This window comes from Bombina bombina, chromosome 4 (assembly GCF_027579735.1).
Source record: "Bombina bombina isolate aBomBom1 chromosome 4, aBomBom1.pri, whole genome shotgun sequence".
In the NCBI taxonomy this organism is placed as follows: domain Eukaryota; kingdom Metazoa; phylum Chordata; class Amphibia; order Anura; family Bombinatoridae; genus Bombina; species Bombina bombina.
Window position 1 is genome coordinate 789,855,321 of NC_069502.1, and position 24,202 is coordinate 789,879,522.

General features: G+C 40.1%; 1 protein-coding gene across 1 annotated transcript in view; it reads left to right on the forward strand.

The window, feature by feature from the left end:
- PGBD5 (piggyBac transposable element derived 5) overlaps nt 1-24,202 on the forward strand; it is a 187,576-nt gene that overhangs the window by 96,964 nt on the left and 66,410 nt on the right. Inside the window, exon 3 of the mRNA XM_053711179.1 lies at nt 20,290-20,424. Within this exon, the coding sequence (XP_053567154.1) occupies nt 20,290-20,424 (135 nt within the window). The remainder of the gene's footprint in view (nt 1-20,289; nt 20,425-24,202) is intronic.

Sequence of the window (24,202 nt, forward strand, 5' to 3'; positions counted from 1 at the left end):
ATCCTCAATCTGGAGGGGGCCTTTTTTTTACCAGACGTTACTGCGCAGTTCAGACGGCGGTGCCTGCGGCCTTAATGCTTTACCTCGCCCTGCTAAGCACAAGCGAAAGGTTACATATTGCACTCTTTCCCAGAGTACATCAGATAATTTATTAGATTTAACTGAGGGTTATCCGAGGATGAAGTTCTTTCTGAGACTTCAGAGTATGAACATTCTGGGTCGGAGTCTGCTGCCTGTAAACCTTCGGCTGCGAAAGAACCAGACTTTAGTTTTAGGAATTTGCGCTTTTTTCTAAGGGAAGTTTTTGCCGAATTCCGAGGTTTCAGAGGCCAAATTGCCTGATGAACCTTTGATTCCTAAATTGGATAGAGTTTGAGGAAAGGGTGGTACCTTATTCTTGTGCAAAAAGGTGTTTGGAATTCCCTCAGAGAGACCTAAAAAGACCCACAAAGCTGCCCAAAAAAACTTTATTCCTCCCAATAAGGTAAAAATATGTGTAAATAATGCTGAAAGGGATGGGAAGCACTAAAAAAGCTATGGGGAAGGATATCTAATTTATTGAAAAGTCCTTATCTATGATTATATCAACATGTAAAGACTGTGTTCAACACATAAAACTAAATTGTATCTCAGAAAAATTAAATATATCTTTGACTAAAAAATCCCTAATTAATAAACATGTATCTCAGAAAGATTTGGGGGTTTCATGTCCCTTTAAATCCTGTATTTCCTTAGCATTTGAGCAAGCAATAATCATATACTTCAGGTCTCAAAAAGCGACAAATTTTCAAGCTGTATTTTGGATTGGGTATGAGCACAAATCTTTACCAACCACTTGTATTGTGGTTAGTAAAGATTTTGTTCACAGATAAAACTTCCCATACAGATGGGTACTCACAAATAGACTGGTGGAACGGGAGATTTGCTTTATGGATGTGCAGCAGACAAATCTGCAGCAACTGGGTAATGCTATCATGTCAATATGGACCAAAATGTCTCAGGAATGTTTTCAACACCTTGTTGAATCTATGCCACAAAGAATTGAGGAAGTTCTAAAGGCAAAAGGGGGTCCAACCCGGTACTAGCAAGGTGCACCTAATAAAGTAGCCGGTGAGTGTGTGTATATCTATCTATCTATCTATCTATATATCTATCTATCTATCTATCTATCTATCTATATATATATATATTTATATATACATACACACACACAAATACATATTTAGACATGTGCATGTATGTATTTTAAAGCCCTTTGCCTGTCTTTTTTTTCTAACACCTGAGACCTCTTATCTTTGAGCCCTTATAACTTTTTTTATGCAATATGTTTTCTTAATAAGTTGTATTAGATGGTGTTATTATGATTGTAACTGTACTGTTAAATGTATTTTTAATGTGTTTTGTGACACTTTTTATTCAAGCGTAACAGTTAACAAGAGCTTTGAGGTTGCAGTAATCATTCTAGCATAATATCGCAATTGCGCTCATGCATTCACATTTATTTCAAATTGTAATATTAGTGGAATTTAAATTGAGTGAAAACAGCTGCGAAAACCCGATATTGCTTGCTTGCAAACTGTAGCGTTCCACTTGGAATCTAGCCCATTATTTTTTGCATTTCTGTCAAGTAGTGTGGCAACTAGGCCCAGGCACTGTTTTCCACTTCACTCTTCCTGTATAAATCTTGTGTGTTGTATTTGAGAGAAATCGCATCACATATTATTATTATTATTATTATTATTATTATCATCAGGTATTTGTAGAGCGCCAACAGATTCCGCAGCGGTGTAAACATAGTCGGTATACAGGATAGCTTTTGTAGGGATCAAGTGGGTAGAGAGCCCTGCCGAGAGTTTCACTGTTGTAGTCGGTTCTTATGAAGGCGATCTGCAAACAGCTGGGCTCATAGGCTGGGCTCATAGGCTCATTCTAAGGAGTTCAAGGGGAAAGCAATGGAGTTAGGAAAGGTTAGTGTTGGTTGTAAGCATCCCTGAATAGTAGAGTTTTTATGGAGCGCTTGAAGCTGTTAAAACTAGGGGAGAGTCTTGTGGAGCGAGGCAGGGAGTTCCACAAGATGGAGGCCAGTCTGGAGAAGTCCTGTAAACGGGAATATGAGGAAGTAACAAGAGAGGAGGAGAGGAGGAGATCCTGAGCTGATCGATGGGGACGGGAGGGAGAGTATCTGGAGACAAGTTCTGAAATGTAGGGGGGAGCAGTGCAGTTGAGAGCTTTGTATGTCAGAGTGAGGATTTTGTGTTTAATTTAGCCAAGGACTGAATGTGAGGAGTGAAGGAAATATCTGAGTCAAGTGTGACCCCAAGACATCGGGCATGCGGGGTAGGAGTAATGATGGAATTATCAACAGTTATAGAAATTTTGGGGGTGGAGACATTGGAAGAAGGGGGAAAATAAGGAGTTCAGTTTTGGAGAGATTTAGCTTAAGGTAGTGAGAGGACATCCAAGATGATATATGAGAAAGACAGTTAGTGACACGGGTTAGTAAGGAAGGAGGAAGGTCTGGTGCAGAGAGGTAGATTTGGGTGTCATCGGCATACAAATTATATTGAAACCCATGGGACTTTATTAAGGAACCTAATGATGACGTGTAGATTGAAAAGAGAAGGGGACGGAGGACAGAGCCTTGAGGTACCCCAATAGAAAGCGGTAACGGGGCAGAGGATGCTCCGGAGAAGGCTACATTAAATGTACGGTTAGTCAGATAAGAAGAGAACCACGAGAGAGCTGTGTCACAGATGCCAAAGAATTGGAGGGTTTGGAGCAGAAGCACGTGGTCAATAGTGTCAAAGGCTGCAGACAGGTCAAGGAGGATAAGCAGAGAGAAGTGGCCTTTGGATTTTGCTGTAAGTAGGTCGTTGGTAACCTTGACAATTGCTGTCTCTGTAGAGTGATGGGGAAAAAATCCAGATTGCAGTGGGTCAAGAAGAGAGTTTAGTGTAAGGAAATGGGATAGACGTGCGTATCCTAGCTAGCATAGTGTATGTGATACTAGCGTATCACATACAGGGGAAACTGAAGTAGAAGATAGATGAACCAGCAAAGGGACTATTAAGTTGACAGAACAGCTTCAGAGCCAGAGATCTAAGAGCTAATAACAGTAGCTGACATTGTAACAAGCTCATAGCCTGATGCTGGTTAAGTACAGACAGATTTGCTTCAGGGCCAGGGTTTTATCTAATGAAACTGACAGAGGGGCTGCAGGGTTAGGTGTCTTAATTGATGTGGGTATGTGGTTGACAGAGGGGTTGTAAAGCTAGGAGTCTGATGTGTGTGTTTTGCTTATAGAGGGCCAGGGGCGTGATGTAATATGGTGGACAGACATATCTAATAAGGAACTACAGTACTTTAAGGTGTTGTTTTTATTGTCATTTCTTTCTAGGTGTTAAGAATCCACAAAATCCTTACTCGTGGGAATTCACTTCCTGGCCACCCCACAACAAAGCTTCCCTCTCTCTCCCAGTAGTTCTTTGCCTTGTCAAGGAGAAAGGCATGGATAGAGGTGTTCTATATTTCTTAAAGGATTACAGGATATTGATCCCAAATTTTCCCTCAATGGATAGTTCATGGAATAGAGGGATTTAGGAGAGTGCTGGCAGTGCAATGTGCCACGGGTGTCGCTGGGAAGTTCTTTTAGCCTCATCCTGCCGGGCCATGGAGATGTACTCCCTCAGTATATCCTCTACTGTTAGTTGCAGTACTGTATGGGCTATCTACTGCACCTGCATACTGTATTCAGGGTAAGACCAGTAGTGTGGGCATCAAATGGGTGAGTACCTGCATCCGCTTTTACAACCCTTAAGCTATTAGCAGGCACACTAGTAGTGTGCATCATAGTCACTCATATATGCTTCTCTACAGTCTTCTGTATTGTTTACATTAAAGTTTTCACTTGGAACTGACCTTTCAATGTTATTTTAGTGCTGTGACTTCCATTCAGAGCGCTGTCCAGGAACCGGAGGGCATGTGGGTACACTATTTGCATAGGGGTCGGTGCGCAGTGTGGGAAACGTTTACTCGAAAGAGAGGTCAGTGTTTCTTGTTTCCCGCCTCAGAAGGGTTTACATGCTAACTTCTCCTTCCCTTCCTTACATTATGGTGGCGGCGGCCATAACCCTGTAAACTCAATTATTGCGGCTGGCTACTGAAAGGGGCAAGATTGTTCCGGCTCCACAATTAACTGCCAGAAGCAGCCGATTACTCTGTAATGCTACAGGGGAAACGCTGGTAAACTGTATTACCACTATTATTGCTCTTTTTTTTTTAACTGTTAGCTATTTAAGTTAGCTTATATTTAGCTTTCATTTTTCAAGAAAGGGAAATATCTAAGCTGAATGTAATCAGAGCCAAGTGGGGCACATTGTTTGTCATTCCTATCTCTATTTGAGTTACTCACTGTCTCTTGACAAGTGACTGCCCTTAATCTCCTATATTGCTGGGGTGATTATTGTGGTTTAAAGTGCTGACACCTAATATTTTCTCTTACAGGGATAGCACTGTTGGGGCTACTTTAGCCTGTTTTGTGATTTATGTTCATTTACTGGAACAGAGTAGATTTGTCTGCTTAGGGTTTAATACAGCTTGAGGGCAGAGCTACTGTTTTATTTCCAACAGGTGTTTGTTTTGCAAATGAAATAATATATCTTTTTCATTTTCTGCTTCTACAGATGTAACATATCTGCTTATATGCTGTACATACAATCATTTTGTAGTCTGGGTATACTTCATAATGTGGCATTAATGTTTTAGATTTATAGTCTTAGGACCTATGTCCTGTTATGCACTATGTTACATATGTTCTTTTTGCCAAATGTATTTTGTTACATGGGTTTATTCTACAAGGCTAACAAGTGTATTTATAGTTCTGTAATAACTTATATATGCTCAATACAGGTGTTCAAGTTCTATACTATCCTACTATATTTTATTGCTGTGCAATAATATACTTATGTGTGAATAGATACTCCAATATTTTGTATATCTTTTACTAATATTTATTTATTGTCATGCAGTGTTATACTTGGGAGTGGATACTATGGTATTTGTTATACTTGACTGACAAAGCAGGGAGGAGCCCTGCGAAATGCGTTAGGCCATGCCCATTTGACACTACGGGGTACGTGTGTGAGTAGTGTGGTGCGGTAGATCTGAGCCGGCATATACAGGGAACGACTAATGCAGCCACACACCTCCGTTTGTAGATTGTAGACGCAGTACCACAGAAAAGTAACAGCTATCCCTGACCCCAGGCCACATATACTATCCCAGTGGGGAAACCCAGCAGAATATCGGTCATACAAGGAGAAGGAAAAAAATGTAGGAAGTACTGGATGGAAAACGTCACTGTGTACTATTTTCAAACCAACGCTTATACATAACTGATATGTTTGAGGGCAGACTTGTGAGTGTGCAATTTTTATACTATTTTCAATAAACTTTTATTGTTTTATCTACACTTAGATCGTCTTCCCTGTGCACTTTGTTGTGCTTTGTTTCCTCTGTTTTTACAGACTTTTTTTTCTATTTTCCACATCACGGAGATCACATCAGTGAAATAAAAGTAGCTGCATATAAGGAAAACAAGGTACAGTGGACATCTGAAGAGTATAAGTATACAACCCTATATGGGAGATTACATTTACCATTATTGTATATTTTATTGATGGACTCATGAGCTATTTAATATTGTGTTTTTTATGTTTTATATGGTATTTTTTTTGTTTCATACATCGATTCATTTACATGTTCTGTGGCGCTACCTGAATTGTTTATTATTTGTTATACTTGATCTGCTAAACTGCTATTATTTTTTTCTCTGCAATAAGATACTTATGTGTGATTAGATGCTCCAGTATTTTCCCTATCTAGTAATACTGTTTTTTTTTATTGCCATACAATATGCTCCTAATGAGTGGATATTACAGTATTTTCTACTTTATGTGTGAGTGGATACTTCAGTATTTTAATATATTGGGGGGTAGTTATCAACGTGTCAACTTTCCTGCCTTCGCCAGCCCAATACGCCCGCCTAAGCTCGCCTCACATCGCCGCCGCGGACCTGAAAAAATTCATCTAAGTTATCAAGTAAAGCTGTCAAAAAGCCGCGGGGCGATGAGCAGCGGACTGTGAGAGTTATCACTCATCCGATCTCGCTGCTCTTCGGCTTTTTGACAGCTTTCTTGCTAGCCTGTCACTAAGCACTCACACTAAAACTACACTGTTCTACCCCCTATACCGGCGCCCCCGAGCCCCCCGCAACTAAATAAAGTTTTCTAACCCCTAAACCGCCGCTCCTAGACCCTGCCGCAAGTCTTATAAATGTATTAACCCCTAAACTGCCGCTCCTATACCCCGCCGCAAGTCTTATAAATGTATTAACCCCTAAACCGCCGCTCCCGGACACCGCTGCCACCTACATTATACCTAGTAACCCCTATCCTGCCCCCCCTATACCGTCGCCCTCTATAATAAAGTTATTAACCCCTAAACCGCCGCTCCTAGACCCCGCCGCAAGTCTTATAAATGTATTAACCCCTAAACCGCCGCTCCCGGACACCGCTGCCACCTACATTATACCTAGTAACCCCTATCCTGCCCCCCCATACCGTCGCCCTCTATAATAAAGTTATTAACCCCTATCCTGCTGATCCCGCACCTCGCCGCAAATAAATAAATAGTTTAACCCCTAAACCGCCGCTCCCTGAACCCGCGGCAACCTATATTAAATTTATTAACCCCTATCCTGCCCCCCCTACACCGTCGCCACCTATAATAAATTTATTAACCCCTATCCTGCCCCCCACTACACCGCCGCCACTGTAATAAAATTATTAACCCCTAAACCTAAGTCTAACACTAACCCTAACACCCCCCTAACTTAAATATTAATGAAATAAATCTAAATAATATTTCTATTATTAACTAAGTTAATCCTATTTAAAACTAAATACTTACCTATAAAATAAACCCTAATATAGCTACAATATAAATAATAATTATATTGTAGCTATCTTAGGATTTATTTTTATTTTACAGGTAACTTTCAATTTATTTTAACTAGGTACAATAGCTATTAAATAGTTATTAACTATTTAATAGCTTACCTAGCTAAAATAAAGAGAAATGTACCTGTAAAATAAAAACTAACCTAAGTTACAATTACATCTAACACTACACTATACTTTAATAAATTATTCCTATTTAAAACTAAATACTTACCTGTAAAATAAACCCTAAGATAGCTACAATATAATTAATAATTACATTGTAGCTATCTTAGGATTTATATTTATTTTACAGGTAACTTTGTATTTATTTTAGCTAGTTAGAATAGTTATTAAATAGTTATTAACTATTTAATAACTACCTTGCTAAAAGAAATACAAAATTACCTGTAAAATAAATCCTAACCTAAGTTACAATTAAACCTAACACTACACTATCATTAAATAAATTAAATAAATTACCTACAAATAACTACAATTAAATACAATTACATAAACTAACTAAAGTACAAAAAATAAAAAAAGCTAAGTTACAAAAAATAAAAAAAATAAGTTACAAACATTTAAAAAAATATTACAACAATTTTAAGCTACTTACACCTAATCTAAGCCCCCTAATAAAATAACAAACCCACCCAAAATAAAAAAATGCGCTACCCTATTCTACATTAAAAAAGTTCAAAGCTCTTTTACCTTACCAGCCCTTAAAAGGGCCTTTTGTGGGGGCATGCCCCAAAGAATTCAGCTCTTTTGCCTGTAAAAGAAAAATACAACCCCCCCAACATTAAAACCCACCACCCACATGACCCTAATCTAACCCAAACCCCCCTTAAAATAACCTAACACTAATCCCCTAAAGATCATCCTACCTTTAGTCGTCTTCACTCAGCCGAGCCACCGATGGAACTGAAGAGGACATCCGGACCGGCAGAAGTGATCATCCAAGGGGCGCTGAAGAAATCTTCCATCCGATGAAGTGATCCTCCAAGCGGCGCTGAAGAAATCTTCCATCCGGCCGAGGTCATCTTCCAAGAGGCGCTGAAGAAGTCTTCTATCCGGGCGAGGTCATCTTCGAAGCCGGGTCTTGAATCTTCATCCCGCCGACGCGGAACATCCTTCTTTCCCGACGGACTACCGACGAATGAAGGCTCCTTCAAGGGACGTCATCCAAGATGGCGTCCCTTCAATTCCGATTGGCTGATAGGATTCTATCAGCCAATCGGAATTAAGGTAGCAAAAATCTGATTGGCTGATTGAATCAGCCAATCAGATTCAAGTTCAATCCGATTGGCTGATCCAGTCAGCCAATCAGATTGAGCTTGCATTCTATTGGCTGTTCCGATCAGCCAATAGAATGCAAGCTCAATCTGATTGGCTGACTGGATCAGCCAATCGGATTGAACTTGAATCTGATTGGCTGATAGAATCCTATCAGCCAATCGGAATTGAAGGGACGCCATCTTGGATGACGTCCCTTAAAGGAGCCTTCATTCGTCGGTAGTCCGTCGGGAAAGAAGGATGTTCCGCGTCGGCGGGATGAACATTCAAGACCCGGCTTCGAAGATGACCTCGCCCGGATAGAAGACTTCTTCAGCGCCTCTTGGAAGATGACCTCGCCCGGATGGAAGATTTCTTCACCGCCGCTTGGAGGATCACTTCATCGGATGGAAGATTTCTTCAGCGCCCCTTGGATGATCACTTCTGCCGGTCCGGATGTCCTCTTCAGTTCCATCGGTGGCTCGGCTGAGTGAAGACGACTAAAGGTAGGATGATCTTCAGGGGATTAGTGTTAGGTTATTTTAAGGGGGGTTTGGGTTAGATTAGGGGTATGTGGGTGGTGGGTTTTAATGTTGGGGGGGGGTTGTATTTTTCTTTTACAGGCAAAAGAGCTGAATTCTTTGGGGCATGCCCCCACAAAAGGCCCTTTTAAGGGCTGGTAAGGCAAAAGAGCTTTGAACTTTTTTAATGTAGAATAGGGTAGGGCATTTTTTTATTTTGGGGGGGTTTGTTATTTTATTAGGGGGCTTAGATTAGGTGTAAGTAGCTTAAAATTGTTGTAATATTTTTTTAAATGTTTGTAACTTATTTTTTTTATTTTTTGTAACTTAGCTTTTTTTATTTTTTGTACTTTAGTTAGTTTATGTAATTGTATTTAATTGTAGTTATTTGTAGGTAATTTATTTAATTTATTTAATGATAGTGTAGTGTTAGGTTTAATTGTAACTTAGGTTAGGATTTATTTTACAGGTAATTTTGTATTTCTTTTAGCAAGGTAGTTATTAAATAGTTAATAACTATTTAATAACTATTCTAACTAGCTAAAATAAATACAAAGTTACCTGTAAAATAAATATAAATCCTAAGATAGCTACAATGTAATTATTAATTATATTGTAGCTATCTTAGGGTTTATTTTACAGGTAAGTATTTAGTTTTAAATAGGAATAATTTATTAAAGTATAGTGTAGTGTTAGGTGTAATTATAACTTAGGTTAGTTTTTATTTTACAGGTACATTTCTCTTTATTTTAGCTAGGTAAGCTATTAAATAGTTAATAACTATTTAATAGCTATTGTACCTAGTTAAAATAAATTGAAAGGTACCTGTAAAATAAAAATAAATCCTAAGATAGCTACAATATAATTATTATTTATATTGTAGCTATATTAGGGTTTATTTTATAGGTAAGTATTTAGTTTTAAATAGGATTAACTTAGTTAATAATAGAAATATTATTTAGATTTATTTAATTAATATTTAAGTTAGGGGGGTGTTAGGGTTAGTGTTAGACTTAGGTTTAGGGGTTAATAATTTTATTACAGTGGCGGCGGTGTAGTGGGGGGCAGGATAGGGGTTAATAAATTTATTATAGGTGGCGACGGTGTAGGGGGGGCAGATTAGGGGTTAATAAATTTAATATAGGTTGCGGCAGGGTCAGGGAGCGGCGGTTTAGGAGTTAAACTATTTATTTATTTGCGGCGAGGTGCGGGATCGGCAGGATAGGGGTTAATAACTTTATTATAGGGGGGCAGGATAAGGGGTTACTAGGTATCATGTAGGTGGCGGTGGGCTCCGGGAGCGGCGGTTTAGGGGTTAATATGTATAGAGTAGCTTGCGGTGGGCTCCGTGAGCGGCGGTTTAGGGGTTAATCATTTTATTTAGTTGCGGCGGTGTAGGGGGGACAGATTAGTGGTGTCTAGACTCGGGGTACATGTTAGGGTGTTAGGTGTAGACATCTCCCATAGGAATCAATGGGATGTCTGGCAGCAGCGAACTTGTACTTTCGCTATGGTCAGACTCCCATTGATTCCTATGGGATCCGCCGCCTCCAGGGTGGCGGTTTGAAAACCAGGTACGCTGGGCCGTAAAAGTGCTGAGCGTACCTGCTAGTTTTTTGATAACTCCCAAAAGTAGTCAGATTGTGCCGCACTTGTGTGCGGAACATCTGTAGTGACGTAAGAATCGATCTGTGTCGGACTGAGTCCGGCGGATAGAAGTTTACGTCACAAAATTCTACTTTTGTCGGTTTCTAGCCTTTGATAACTAAGGCGAATCAGCCTCGCCACAAATACACTGCAGAATTCCAGCGTATTTGAGGTTGACGGCTTGATAACTACCCCCCATTGTTTCTTGTTATTTATTGCCATACAATAGTCTCTTCTGGTGAATACTGCAGTTTTTTTAATATTGTACTGCGGTACTACTTTTATTCGTTGCTATGCAATAGTCTACTCTATGGGGCATATGTATCAAGCTCCGAATGGAGCTTGATGCCCCGTGTTTCTGTCGAGCCTGCAGGCTCGCCAGAAACACCAGTTATGAAGCAGCGGTCACAAAGACCGCTGCTCCATAACCTGTCCGCCTGCTCTGAGCAGGCGGACAGACATCGCCGGAAATCAACCCGATCGAGTACGATCGGGTTGATTGACACCCCCCTGCTGGCGGCCTATTATTGCTTGTCGTATTCAGCGAGGTCTGTCGGACCTGATCCGCACTGTTGGATCAGTTCCGACAGACCTTGATAACTTGGGGCCTATGTGTGAGTGGATACTAAAGTATTTGCCATATCTGCATTACTGTTGTCTATTGCAATCAGGGCCGCCATCAGGGGGTGACAGGGGTGACTCCTGTCAGGGGCCCAATGGGCCATTTTACATTTTGGCAGCCACCAGTGGGTACTACAGCAGAGTGCTAATTTAGCATGGGAGATGTTAGTACATGGTGTAAAGTATTAGCATTTGAGAGGATTTCTGAGTGTGCACTAAACCACTATGCACAGTGTGAGACAGACTTGGCACTTTGTTTGTACAGTGTGTGCGTACCACAGCTTATGGTTCCACCAAGACCATATAGAGTACAGCATTTTCAAAATCCACAAGTACAGCTGACAGATGGGAACATTTGTACACTATATTTGAAGTGGTGCTCTTGGTTGGGGAAAATGGGGAAAAATCATATAAACATATGTCAACCTTTTAAAAGTACTTTTCTTCATCTAGCCATCTACCCAGATCATTAATGTACAATTTTGAATTCACAGAATTATTTTTGTTTGCACATTTACAAATATGATTATTTAAAAAGTGATCTCTTAATTTCTGCAATTTTTTTATCATGCATGTCACACAACGTTGATTTAGGGGATGCAATGTGCATAAATATTTCCTCCTGTGAGAGTTTCTGTGGGTGTCTGTGTTTATGTCTTTGTGCTTTAGTTTGTGTCTCTATGAGTGTGTATGTATTTTTTCTGTGGGTCTCTCTGTGAGGGTGGGTGTGTATGTCTTTGTGCATTTTCTGTGGATGTCAGTGAGGGTGTGTGCATGCATATGTCTTTGAGCTTTTTCTATGGGTGTCTCTGTGAGGGTGTGTGTATGTTTGTCTTTGTGTATTTTCTCTGGATGCCTCTGTGAGGGTGGGTGTGTATGTTTGTGTTTTCTGTAGATATCTCTGAGGGTGTGTGTTTTCTGTGGGTGTCTCAGTGAGGGTGTGTGAATGTATGTCTTTATGTGTTTTATGTGGTTGTCTCTCTGTGTGTGTATGTCTTTGTGTGTTTTCTGTGGGTGTCTGTGTGTGTGTGTATGTCTTTGTGTGTTTGAGTGTGTGTGTGTCCTTTGTCTGTTCCTTTTTAGGACATTTTGACCTTACTACTGATTATTCCCATCTTTCTACAGACTTTGAGACTAATGAGACCTTTCCGGAATTAACCAATCTACCATTTAACCTTTAAATTATTGTTTAGGCAGTTCAGGGCCCTTCCTTTCAGCCACTGCATGCTGTTGTCATCATTTAATTGGCATCTTCCTTTACAAAAAAGATAATCAGTACTCCATATTTTGTTTTCTAAATCTCCTTTTTTTTTTTTTTTACAAAACTGTAGTTTACCTCATTACTTGTCAGGTCAATGTAAACAAATGCTGAGTGTCTGTTTGGTTGTCTGTGTCTGAGTGTGTTTCTTTGCGTGTCTGCTAGAGAGTCTATATGTGAATCCTTATGTGTGAGTGTTTCAGTGTAAGAGTGTGTCTGTGTGTTTGTATGTTACTACCTTTACAACATTTCCAAGTTTAAATAGACACTTAAGAATAAAGTTCATATACATTTTATTCACTTGGTCAAAAATTGAACATGTCAAAGGAGGGGGGGGGGGCCTGATCAATGGTTAAGTCAGGGGCCCCAAAATTTCTAGTGGCGGCCCTGATTGCAATACAATATTATTCTTTACTTGTAGGTGACTGCTACAGTATTTTCCATATCTCGTATTACTGTTATTAATGACGTACAATAGTTTTTTTTTGTGTATGGATACTCCAGTATTTCCATATATTGTACTACTGCTAATTATTGCCGTGCAATAGTATACCTTATTGTTATAGGGATATGTCAGTGTTTTTTTTTTTCAGGTTTGTAGTACTGTCATTACTTGTACTTATGGCGAGTGATCAGGATGCTCACATATTTTGGGTTTCTATTATTTATGATGTACAGTTTTGGTTCCGTATTCACTACGGTTTCCATAGTTATGGAATTTTCGAAACAGACTGGATTTGTAATCTTCAAAGTCTCTTTTTAATGATTCATATTTTTTCAGTTTTCTTTCATTACCAAAGTGTGCACAGTTCTTTTGAGTTTATACTTCTTGGGTCGCCAATCTCCTGCTGGGCATGTGCAGGAATTCTCAAAATATGCGTATATGCATTGTTGATTTGGCTGAGGACTATCACATGATGCAGGGGGAGTAAAAATAGACATCACTTTGAAATCTTCTACTCATTTGAAGTTCAGACTAAGGGGGATATCTATCAAGCGGCCAACTTTGTTGAATTCGACAGCACCAATACGCTCGGCTAACATCGCCTAACATCGCTGCGGACCTGAATACGATCTCCATATTTATAAAAATGCCGGCAAAAAGACGTGCACCAAGTACGGGGTGATGAGCATCGGACTGTTGATAACTAACAATCATCGATCTCGCGTCTATTTGGCTTTTTACCAACTTTATTTATACCCTGGCACTAAACGCCACCACTATACTAAAATGTTTAACCCCTATCCCGCCACTCCCGGACCCCGCTGCCACTAAATAAAGTTATTAACCCCTATTTCGCTGCTCCCGGACCCCGCCACAACTTAAATAAAATTATTAACCCCTATCCCGCCGCTCCCGAAACCCTGCCGTCACTAAATAAATGTATTAACCCCTAAACCTCTGGCCTCCCACATCACTACCACTAACTAAACCTATTAACCCCTAAACCGCCAGCCCCCCACATCACCATAAACTAAATTAAGCTATTAACCCCTAAACCTAACAAGCCGCTAACTTTAAATTAAAATTACAACATCCCTATCTTATAATAAATTTAAACTTACCTGTAGAAATAAAATAAACTATTTTTAAACTATTATTTAACCAACCCTAACTATTAAACTACAATTAAATTAAACTAGCAATTAAATTAACTAAATTACATATTAAAAAAAACCTAACCCTACTCAAATTATTTAAATATACTATTTAACCTTATTAAAAATTATTAAATTACCACAAAAAAACCCGCTTAGTTACAAAAAATAAAAAACACTAAATAAAAAATAAAAAACACATTATCAAAAATAAAAAAGAATTACACCTAATCTAAGAGCCCTATCAAAATAAAAAAGACCCTAGCCTACAATAAACTACCAATGGCCCTTAAAATGGCCTTTTGTGGGGCATTGCAAAAAGAGATCAGCTCTTTTACCTATAAAAAAAAAAAAAATACAAACACCCCAAGAGTAAAACCCACCCCCCCCACAACCTACCCCCCAAATAAAAACCCTATCTAAAATAGCCTAAGCTCTCCATTGCCCTAAAAAGGGCATTTGTATGGACATTGCCCTTAAAAGGGCACTTAGCTCTTTTACCTGCCCAGACCCTACTCTAAAAATAAAACCCACCCAAAAAAAACCTTAAATAAACCTAATACTACCCCTTGACGATCCACTTAGTTATTGAAGTCCCGCTTGAAGGATCCAGCCAGCAAAAGTCTTCATCTGGGCGGCCTCTTCCATCTTCATCCAGCTGGCACGGAGCGGGTCCATCCTGAAGACATCCGGTGCAGGGCTCCTCTTTAATACGGTCGCCGCCGTAAACTGGAACTTGAATGCAAGTGACATCATCCAAGATGGCGTCCCTTGCATTCCTATTGGCTGAAAGGTTACAATCAGCCAATAGGATTAGAGCTGCTAAAATCCTATTGGCTGTTCCAATCAGCCAATAGGATTGGCTGTATCAGTATGGTTTTGTAGTCCTAGCAGTGGCGTATTTATTTTTTGTGCTGCCCTAGGCACTTAGTATCCTGCTGCCCCCCCCCGGATTTAGGCCAGGGAAATCACAGTTCTCAGGGGAGTTAGTCTAAAGCCTGTCAGTACTCCATGTTGCTGCTTTCCTGGGGTCAAAGGGTTAATTAAGGAAGAACGATAAGATAGTGGAGATGGGTTGTCTCTCTTAAATGTGCTGCTGTCTGTTTTGGTCAGAGTGTAGGGGGAGGGAGATATCTGCCTCTGTTCATGTCACTATTGCACAGTAGCCCAGGAAACATAAAAAACACAGGAAAACTATATGCAGCAGAGCACCACAGTAGCACTATTTCCACTTGTGCTCTAGCAACATACAGTGCTGAAAACTGCTTACAGATATGCCAGTCCCAGAAGGTGGAAAACTCACATGTCCCATGCTACTCCACTCAATTACTACGGTCTGTTTAAACTCCTCCCTTCACCTACACTTAATCTAAATAAAATATGCTGCATAAACATATTTAGATTAAATATATTAAATCAAAGCAGAGCATCATTTTATTTAGATTAAGCATAAGTGCTATAAAAAAAGTGCAGATCAGCATCTAGCTTCTTCTTAGACCACCTGACCCACCGTAACTTGTGGTAAAAAAAAACAGACCGGGGGGGGGGGGGGAGTGGAGGAGGGGTTGCTGCAGGAATCACAACAAACTAAGAATCGGAGACTCCCAGTAAAACCATTCTGAGCCAGCTGCCCACATGTGCAGAGCTGCTGCGTCTCTTCTCACTGTGATTGATGTAATAGTATATGGTGAGACAGAGACAGCAGGTACCGAGAGGCCAAACATTCTGACTCCCGGGACATTTAACCTCACCCCTCCTTACAATTTGCTACCTGCAGCAGAGCGGCCTCCCTCTGCTCACACTGCTCGCAGCTGATGCAGCACTGCATTTACAGCTATGCCAGTATAGCGATATGCAGAGCCGGACAAGTCAGCCGCCCTGTCAAAATTAAATATATATTTTTTTAAATCCTGGCCACATATTCAGTGCAGCGGAGAAGTGCCGCCCCCAAAATTTGTCGCAAAGGCACCGGCCTTGTTGGCCTATACATTAATATGCCCCTGAGTCCTAGATCTTTTCTTCTGGCTAAGTTATTATTATTATCGGTTATTTGTAGAGTGCCAACAGATTCCGCAGCGCTATAAACAAATGCAGAGTACAACAAAACTATTATAGGGATCAAATGGGTAGAGGGCACTGCCAAGAGTTGCACTGTTGTAGTCATCTCTTAAGAAGGTGATCTACAAACAGCTGAACTCTTAGGCTTACATGCTAAGGGGGTTCAGGGGAGAGTCTTTAGGGAGCGCTTGAAGCTTTCAAAACTAGGGGAGAGTCTTGTGGAGCGAGGCAGAGAGTTCCACAAGATGGGAGCCAGTCTGGAGAAGTCCTGTAAATTGGAGTGCGATGAGGTAACCAGAGAGGAGGAGAGTAGGAGGTCATGAGCAGAGCGAAGGGGACGGGAGGGAGAGTATTTGGAGACAAGGTCTGAGATATAGAGGGGAGCAGTGCAGTTACGGGCTTTGTATGTCAGAGTGAGAATTTTGTGTTTGATCCTAGAGGCAAGAGGAAGCCAACTTTAGTGTCTTTAGAAGTTTTTTTTCCGTAAGTGTTTGTTTTTCCTAGTTAAGTGGCATTACTGATTTTATTTTGTTATCAGTATTGTGTTTCACAGCTGTTTCAGAGGTCATGGGAGCAACTCTGGGGCTCTACAGAATATGTTTCAGCCAAAAGAGTTGGGAAGACCAGGTTCTCTCTTAGGCATCAACTTGTCAAATGTTATACTTAATGTTTCTGCCTGAAGTTAGCGGGATTCTATTCAGAGGACGTTTCTCAAACTGTATCCAGTGTTTAGTTTACGATAGAACCTTTTTCGTCCTTTTCTTAAGTAGTCAAATTTAAGGTTCCAGGCTTATAAACCAGTAGCAATTGGAATTCCTCTGTGAGGATATTCAGAAGCGCATTATTTGCTTTTGGCTGATAATCTCCGTTCATGGGTTCTTAGCATTCTTGAGAACAATAAGGTCAAATTATCTATTTAGCAAGTTGGAAGTGGCATTTATATCTGTGACAACCAGGGTTAACCAACCCTGCACCAGTCACTTGTTTGGCACAGAAAGGGTTAACAGACCCTTTCCACTTTAACTAATCTGTCACAGTCTAGCCACTCCAAGCAAGCCTGTGACTTAGTTCATTGGGTGCAAGGGTTTACAGCACTCTCTTGTCTGTCCTAGACTTAGGAAACATTCCCAAACTCCCCTTTAATGCAACACACACTAAACTATATCAAAGCTGCCACCACTTAAGATTTATTTATTGGAAATCTTAAGGAAAAATCCAGACTTGCAAATTAAATCCCAGAATACAATTTAGCAAAAATAATCTAAAATCACAGTAATAATACTACCAGTGTCTTTCAGTAACGTGGTTCAAATATTAGACAAAGGCAAAAGCTTAATAAGTGAATATTTATTATGCGGAAAATGATGCACAGTTCATTATTACTAAAAAGATGTTAACAAATAGAATTATACATAAGCAAACAGTTTTAAAATAAAAAGAAGAAATAACAGAAAACCTTATACTTTCCTAGCTTAGGTATCTGCTCCAGAAAAGATAGTCACTCACTCTGTAGTATACAGCCTCCCAGGTAGAATGAACAACTTGTATTGTTAAACACAAAATTTTATACCTGTTTCTCTGATATAAAATTGCTTGACCCAACCTCTTACAGAGGGGCCAGAAATATCCACTCCCCTCTTTTGCTAGAAATATCCAATCCCCTTATTTTACGACATATCATAAAGTTCGGAGTCTTTGGCTGAAATTATAGAACAACTTATAACTTCTGTTTTACATATTAAGTGCATATACCTATATAAGCAATTTCCCAGTGACATCATGAGAATTAGTTTGGTACCAAATATGACATGGTTGTCATATTTTCATCATCTAGTGTCATAATATAGTTAAAAGCATGTAATAGTGTCCTCTGGTCGACCTTATCTAGCTCTGGGTAGAGAAACTGCTTTATGTCTCTTGTGCTGACATTTTTACTTGATGCATCAATAGATATGCAATAACATTTGGTCAAGTGGAACTTAGAAACTATTTATTAGGGGTTCTGGCTTATCTAAGGGAAAACACAGCAACACATTTCTTCTTGAAAAAAACAAATGTTTTTAGCACATAAGCTAAAGAAAATTAACTCATTAGCATCTAAATCGTGAGGTATTCATGACAATATCCAACTGTGGTTGGTTGCTTCTATCGGGCAGCCAGTTTTCCCTTCTTGGCTATCATGAAATCGCAGATTCCTTTCCACTCTGAAGTTGAAAACCACATAGTTCAGCCACAATCTTCTTCTAGTACGACATTTGAAGTCCCCTGCCTATGTCTTCCGTAATTTCAATATGTTCCGATCCAGGTTCGGTGTTGGTAGAGGGTAGTCTAAGATTTTTCTGAAGGCCTGGTTTCTATCCTTCCAAGATTCCTGGTTACGGAATTTCTTCTCCATTTTCTCATTTCAGGAGTCAATACCTGGGAAGCGGTTCTTCTGAGTTGTTAGCCACTGCTTCCCGGGAAATATGTCTAACTCTAATGACTAAGCTAGTTCATATATTTCTGGGATCTTCCGGAGTTAAGTCTGATCCTCTCATTTCTAGATATTGGTGGTGTCATCTTAACAGTTCCTTGATTTTATCAGCGGGTTGATTGTTGGATCAATTTGTTCATATTTCAAGGGTGCTAGAGCAGGAATATTTACATCAATATTCTTTGTTCCCACTTTTCTTCGGAGGCTGCAATGTGCTGATCTGGGCCAGATGTTTATTGGACCGCCATGCCTTTTTTTTCTTCAGCAGCGTTGCTTGCTTGTGGGTATCCTGGATAGCTCAGTCAGCTGAGCTTCTGCTTTTTAATATGGGGATCCAGTGTTCATGTCCCGTTTGGGGCGTGTGCTTTTTCAGATTTTCAGTCTCTCGCTTTGTTGGTTCAGAGATTTACCTTTTTTTTGTTGGCATTGTATCTGCCTCAGTACTATAATATTTAATTCTGGCCTGCTCGACTGTCTCTAAGTAGATTTTTCGCAAGGGGTGAAAATGTGTACCAATTTAGGTAAGCAGTTTGGGGATATGCATGACATTTCTTTTAGCGTCCTTGAACCTTTCCATTTCTTCAGGATGTGGTTGATATCGGCCAGCATTCTTGTGGTTCATATTTTGGACCGTTCCATTTTTATGGCATATGTTTTTTGCATGTTTTATGAATTTTAAGGCATTTGTTTAGGTCTTAGTCAATTTGACCTGTAGTCATGTCTGTTTTTCCTTTAGGAGTTCTGTGTAGGGTTACTCAGTGTTCATAGTATCCGCCCTTTGTACCTATGCATATCCTAGATATTCTAATTCTGTTTTTCATTCTTGGGATTTACAGAATTGTGTTTTTTCTCATTGTCTCTTTTTTCACATTTATGTAAATTACTCTTGGGTCTCCCTAAGAGTAATGGGTAAGCCAGACGTTGACTCCTTGCACACATGCCCTTAGAGAGATACAACTGCACCTCACTGACGAGGCCCACAGAAGGCCGAAACGATCGTCTGGGGTTGTTGCTTCCCTTGTTCAGAGAAGAATTGCCTGGTATTTCGGCACTGGACTGTCATTGGGCAGGATCAGACTGATATGCTACAGGATATTTTTTCTCTGTGAAGGGGCATAGTGTGCTAAAAGAACCTGCATCCTGAGTTGCAAATATAAATGAACAGGCATGGAAGTTATTCTAGCTTTTGTTCTATCTCAGGAGTGCTGTTCTCTTTCTCTTTTTTCACATTTTTTCTCAGTGGAGACAGCTGGGAAGGAAGGTTTTCAGGTGATGGTTTATGGTAATTAGGTGCCTGCCTTTTCATTGTTTCCTGCCCATTTTCATTTATGGACTCCTTAGCTTTGGTATTATGTGGACTTATCACCCAGAAAGAAAACAAAATTTATGCTTACCAGATAAATTTATTTTCTGTCTTTGTGGTAATAGTCCACAAACCAGCCCCTTTTTTCTTGATTGGCGACAGTTCTAGTTTGCATCTCTTTACCCTACTGTGTTTCTTACTTCTTCCTCCTTTCCTTGGCTATGCGTACTACTGGTAGAGAGAGGGAAGTGGTAGAGATACTTGAAGCTTTGTTGTAAGGTGTCTTTGCCACCTCCTGGTGGCCAGGAAGTGAATTCCCACAAGTAAGGATTTTGTGGACTCTTACCACCAAGAAATAAATAAATTTATCAGGTAAGCATAAATTATGTTTTTTTCTATTCTGTATGCCAACATTGTGTAATATTGAAAACGTATCAACAGTTTATGTTATTAAATAATAATCAATTGTAACTTCATTGGAAATACTTTAAGGGTCATCTAAATAAATTAACTTGCCAAATGTTGTATCATAGGTGCTGCATGAACCGTTAATTGATGAAGATCCGGTCTTCATTGCTACCTGCACAGAACGGGAGCTCCGTAAAAGGAAAAAAAGAAAATTCAGTCTGTGGGTAAGACAGTGTTCTTCTACAGGATTCATTTGTCAGGTAAGTGAAATTATTTCAAGGGAACATGACCAAACTATTAAAGCAGTTTTGCCTATCTAATAACATGTGCTATCATGGTCTTATTAAAGCTGGCGGCAGATTAGGGAGGGGGGCAGCGTTTTCTGAGGAAATATCAGCATATTTTTACTTGAAGAGTAAAAATATGTCTCTTAGCTGTGTCTCTTAGCTGAAGCAGGAATCTTCAGCTGCTACCTGCGGAAGTAATTTACTGACTGTCTGTAAACTGCAGGGGGCTATGCTTTTAACACTAATTTCATTGTGTGAGAGGTTTGCTATTTGCAGACGATCTTATGCCCCTCCCTTCGTGCCCTGTGGTTTTATCTTCTCGGAGACCTCACAAATCAGACACATTCTGACAGACAGTGTTACTTCAGCTATAGATACAAAGAACACAACGCCACTAGCACTAAAATGAGTAAAGAGTAATAGACCTGCTCCACAATCTGTAAGGTCCCTAAAACCTTACAACAAACACAGCTAGAATAACCAAAGAAAGTGGGCGCCAGAAAAGGCAAGTCTTGTTAAAAACACAAATATGTCAATCTATCAATGTATAAATATATAAAAAAATAAATTGAGAGATATATAAAACATAGTATATTAAATGATTTAATAAAGAGATGAAATTTAAAAGTTAAATTAAGTAAAATAACGCTAAAAACTGTTCAACAATCCTATGTAAAATCTCATGTAGAATCTGTGCTGCAGACAGAGATAATTTATATTATTTAGCAGACAGTAGCAACAGCAAAGTAAAAGTCTCAGGAGCAATTGCTATAGGAAATAATGCCAATGCAAAGCCGGTTATAAAGCGGTGGTGATGCACAAAATTTATAGTGCTAATTGGTACCTTGAACAGATTCTGGAGCTCCAAGTATTTATATCCTTAAAGGTTAGTATCCACTGTGTATAGCTCTGGGATTACTAAAGGTGTATGCAAGGAAGAAAGCCGCCGAGCTCCTGCACTTTCTGAAATCAACCTTCAACTGTGGATACTTCCTCAATGTACGGTGTCCTTCAATGGACACAAAACAAAAGCAAATACGGCAACGCATTTCGGCTCACATAGTGTCAGGGTGCCAGGAATCAGACTGAGACAAGAAGTGCAAAAATAATCACACCTTTATTAATAGCAAAAAATAATAAAAAGTCCACAAGTCAAATAACAAGTCAGGAATCAAAACCAGAACTGGTAGTCAGACGAGCCGAGTCAGGAGCCAAAGGGAATAGTCAGACGAGCCGGAATCAGGAACAAGGAGAACAGCAGAGTCAGGAACAAGCCAGGGATCAGGAACCAGGAGGGACGTCAGACAGCCAGGTAATACACAGGAGCTCTCACAAACAGGTCTGAGACAACGCAAGGGCAAAGCATACTGAACAGAGGCCCTTTAAATAATAAGTGATGACATCACAATTCTGAGACTGCATCCTGTTTCACACGGATGATGTACACCAGTCTGGCCATAAAAGGAAGTGCAGGAAATGAGCAGCATCACACAGTATGTACCAGGGTCAGCAAGAGAGGTGAGTAAAATGGCTGCCAGCAGCACATGGCAAACAGATCAGGGAAAAAACCCTGACACATAGAGCCTATGTCAAGCCTATGTCAATGCGCTGGCATCCTGCTCCTTAAATACTGAATTAAAGCATTTAAAGTGATAGGCACTCATTATGTCCCCATAGCTTAAAGATATTCCATAAATTGATCCAATCAATCGCATATACACTTTTTAAGCAATAGTCTCATGTTCATCTATGTACATGAGACTATCGCTTAAAAAGTGTATATGCGATTGATTGGATCAATATATGCAATATCTTTAAGCTATGGGAGCATAATGAGTGCCTATCACTTTAAATGTTTTAAGTATTTAAGGAGCAGGATGCCAACAGATTGACATAGGCTCTATGTGAGCCGAAACGCGTTGCCGTATTTGCTTTTGTTTTGTGTCCATTGAAGGACACCGTACATTGAGGATGTAGCCACAGCTGAGGGTTGATTTCAGGAAGTGCAGGGGAGCAGAGCTCGGGGGCTTTCTTGCGTGCATACACCTTAAGGAATCCCAGAGCTATACACAGTGGATATTAAACTTTAAGTTGAAAATAAACTGTTTTTGCTTGCTCGCTAACCCGACGCGCGTAAAAAGCTGGCCCATTTCTGCAGCACTAGATGGCAGCAGTTTTGCAAGAATGTTATCCATTAGCAAGAGCACTAGATGGCAGCACTATTTCCTGTCATGTAACGCTCCAGACACCTACCTTGGTATCTCTTTAACAAACAATATCATGGGAATGAAGCAAATTTAATAATAGAAGTCAATTGCAGACTTTTTTTTTTAATTGTATGCTCTGTCTGAATAACAAACAAATTTTTTTGGATTTCATATCCCTTTAACATGGTCATAAATGGTTTCTTATGAATGGACCCTAGGGTTGCCAACTGTTTAAAGTAAATAAGGGGAAGATTAAGGAATTGACAAATTTACGCCTAGATTACGAGTTTTGTCGGTAAAAACTTGCGAGGCTAACAAGCCTTTTTTTTTCCAGCGTACACTTTAAACAACGCTGGTATTACAAGTTTTCTGAATGGCTGCGTTAGCCTCAGAAAAGTGAGCGTTGAGCAAAATTTAGCTCCACTTCTACCTGTAATACCAGCGTTGCTTACGGTAGCGGTAAGCTGGCAAAACGTGCTCGTGCACGATTTCCCCATAGGATAGAATGGGGCTGAGCTGGCTGAAAAAAAACCTAACACCTGCAAAAAAGCAGCGTTCAGCTCCTAACGCAGCCCCATTGTTTCCTATGGGGAAACATTTTCTAAGTCTACACCTAACACCCTAACATGAACCCCGAGTCTAAACACCCCTAACCTTACACTTATTAACCTCTAATCTGCCGCCCCCAACATCGTCGCCACCTGCATTATACTATTAACCCCTAATCTTCCGCTCCGGACACCGCCGCCACCTACATTATACCTATGAACCCCTAATCTGCTGCCCCTAACATCGCCGACACCTATATTATATTTATTAACCCCTAATCTTCTGAGATGACCTCGCATTCTATTGGCTGATCCAATCAGCCAATCGGATTGAACTTCAATCCGATTGGCTGATTAAATCAACCAATCGGATTTTTCCTACCTTAATTCCGATTGGCTGATAGAATCCTATCAGCCAATCGGAATTTGAGGGACGCCATCTTGAATGACGTCATTTAAAGGAACCTTCATTCGTCGTTAGTCCGTCGGCCGAAGAGGATATTCCGCGTCGGAGGTCTTGAAGATGGAGCCGCGGATGGATGAAAACTTCTGCCGGATGGAGGACCTCTTCTGCCCCGCTTGGATGAAGACTTCTGCCGGATGGAGGACCACATCGCCCGGATTGGATGAAGAATTCAGCCCGGCTGGGTGAACACGGCTCAAGGGAGGGTGATCTTCAGGGGGGTAGTGTTAGGTTTTTTTAAGGGGGGATCGGGTGGGTTTTAGAGTAGGGGTGTGGGTGGTGGGTTTTAATGTGGGGGGGGGTCTTGTATTTTTTTTTATAGGTAAAAGAGCTGATTACTTTGGGGCAATGCCCCGCAAAAGGCCCTTTTAAGGGCTGGTAAAAGAGCTGATTACTTTTGTAATTTAGTATAGGGTAGGGAATTTTATTATTTTGGGGGGCTTTTTTATTTTATTAGGGGCTTAGATTAGGTGTAATTTTGATTAAAATTCTTGTAATATTTTTTTATTTTTTGTAATTTAGTGTTTGGTTTG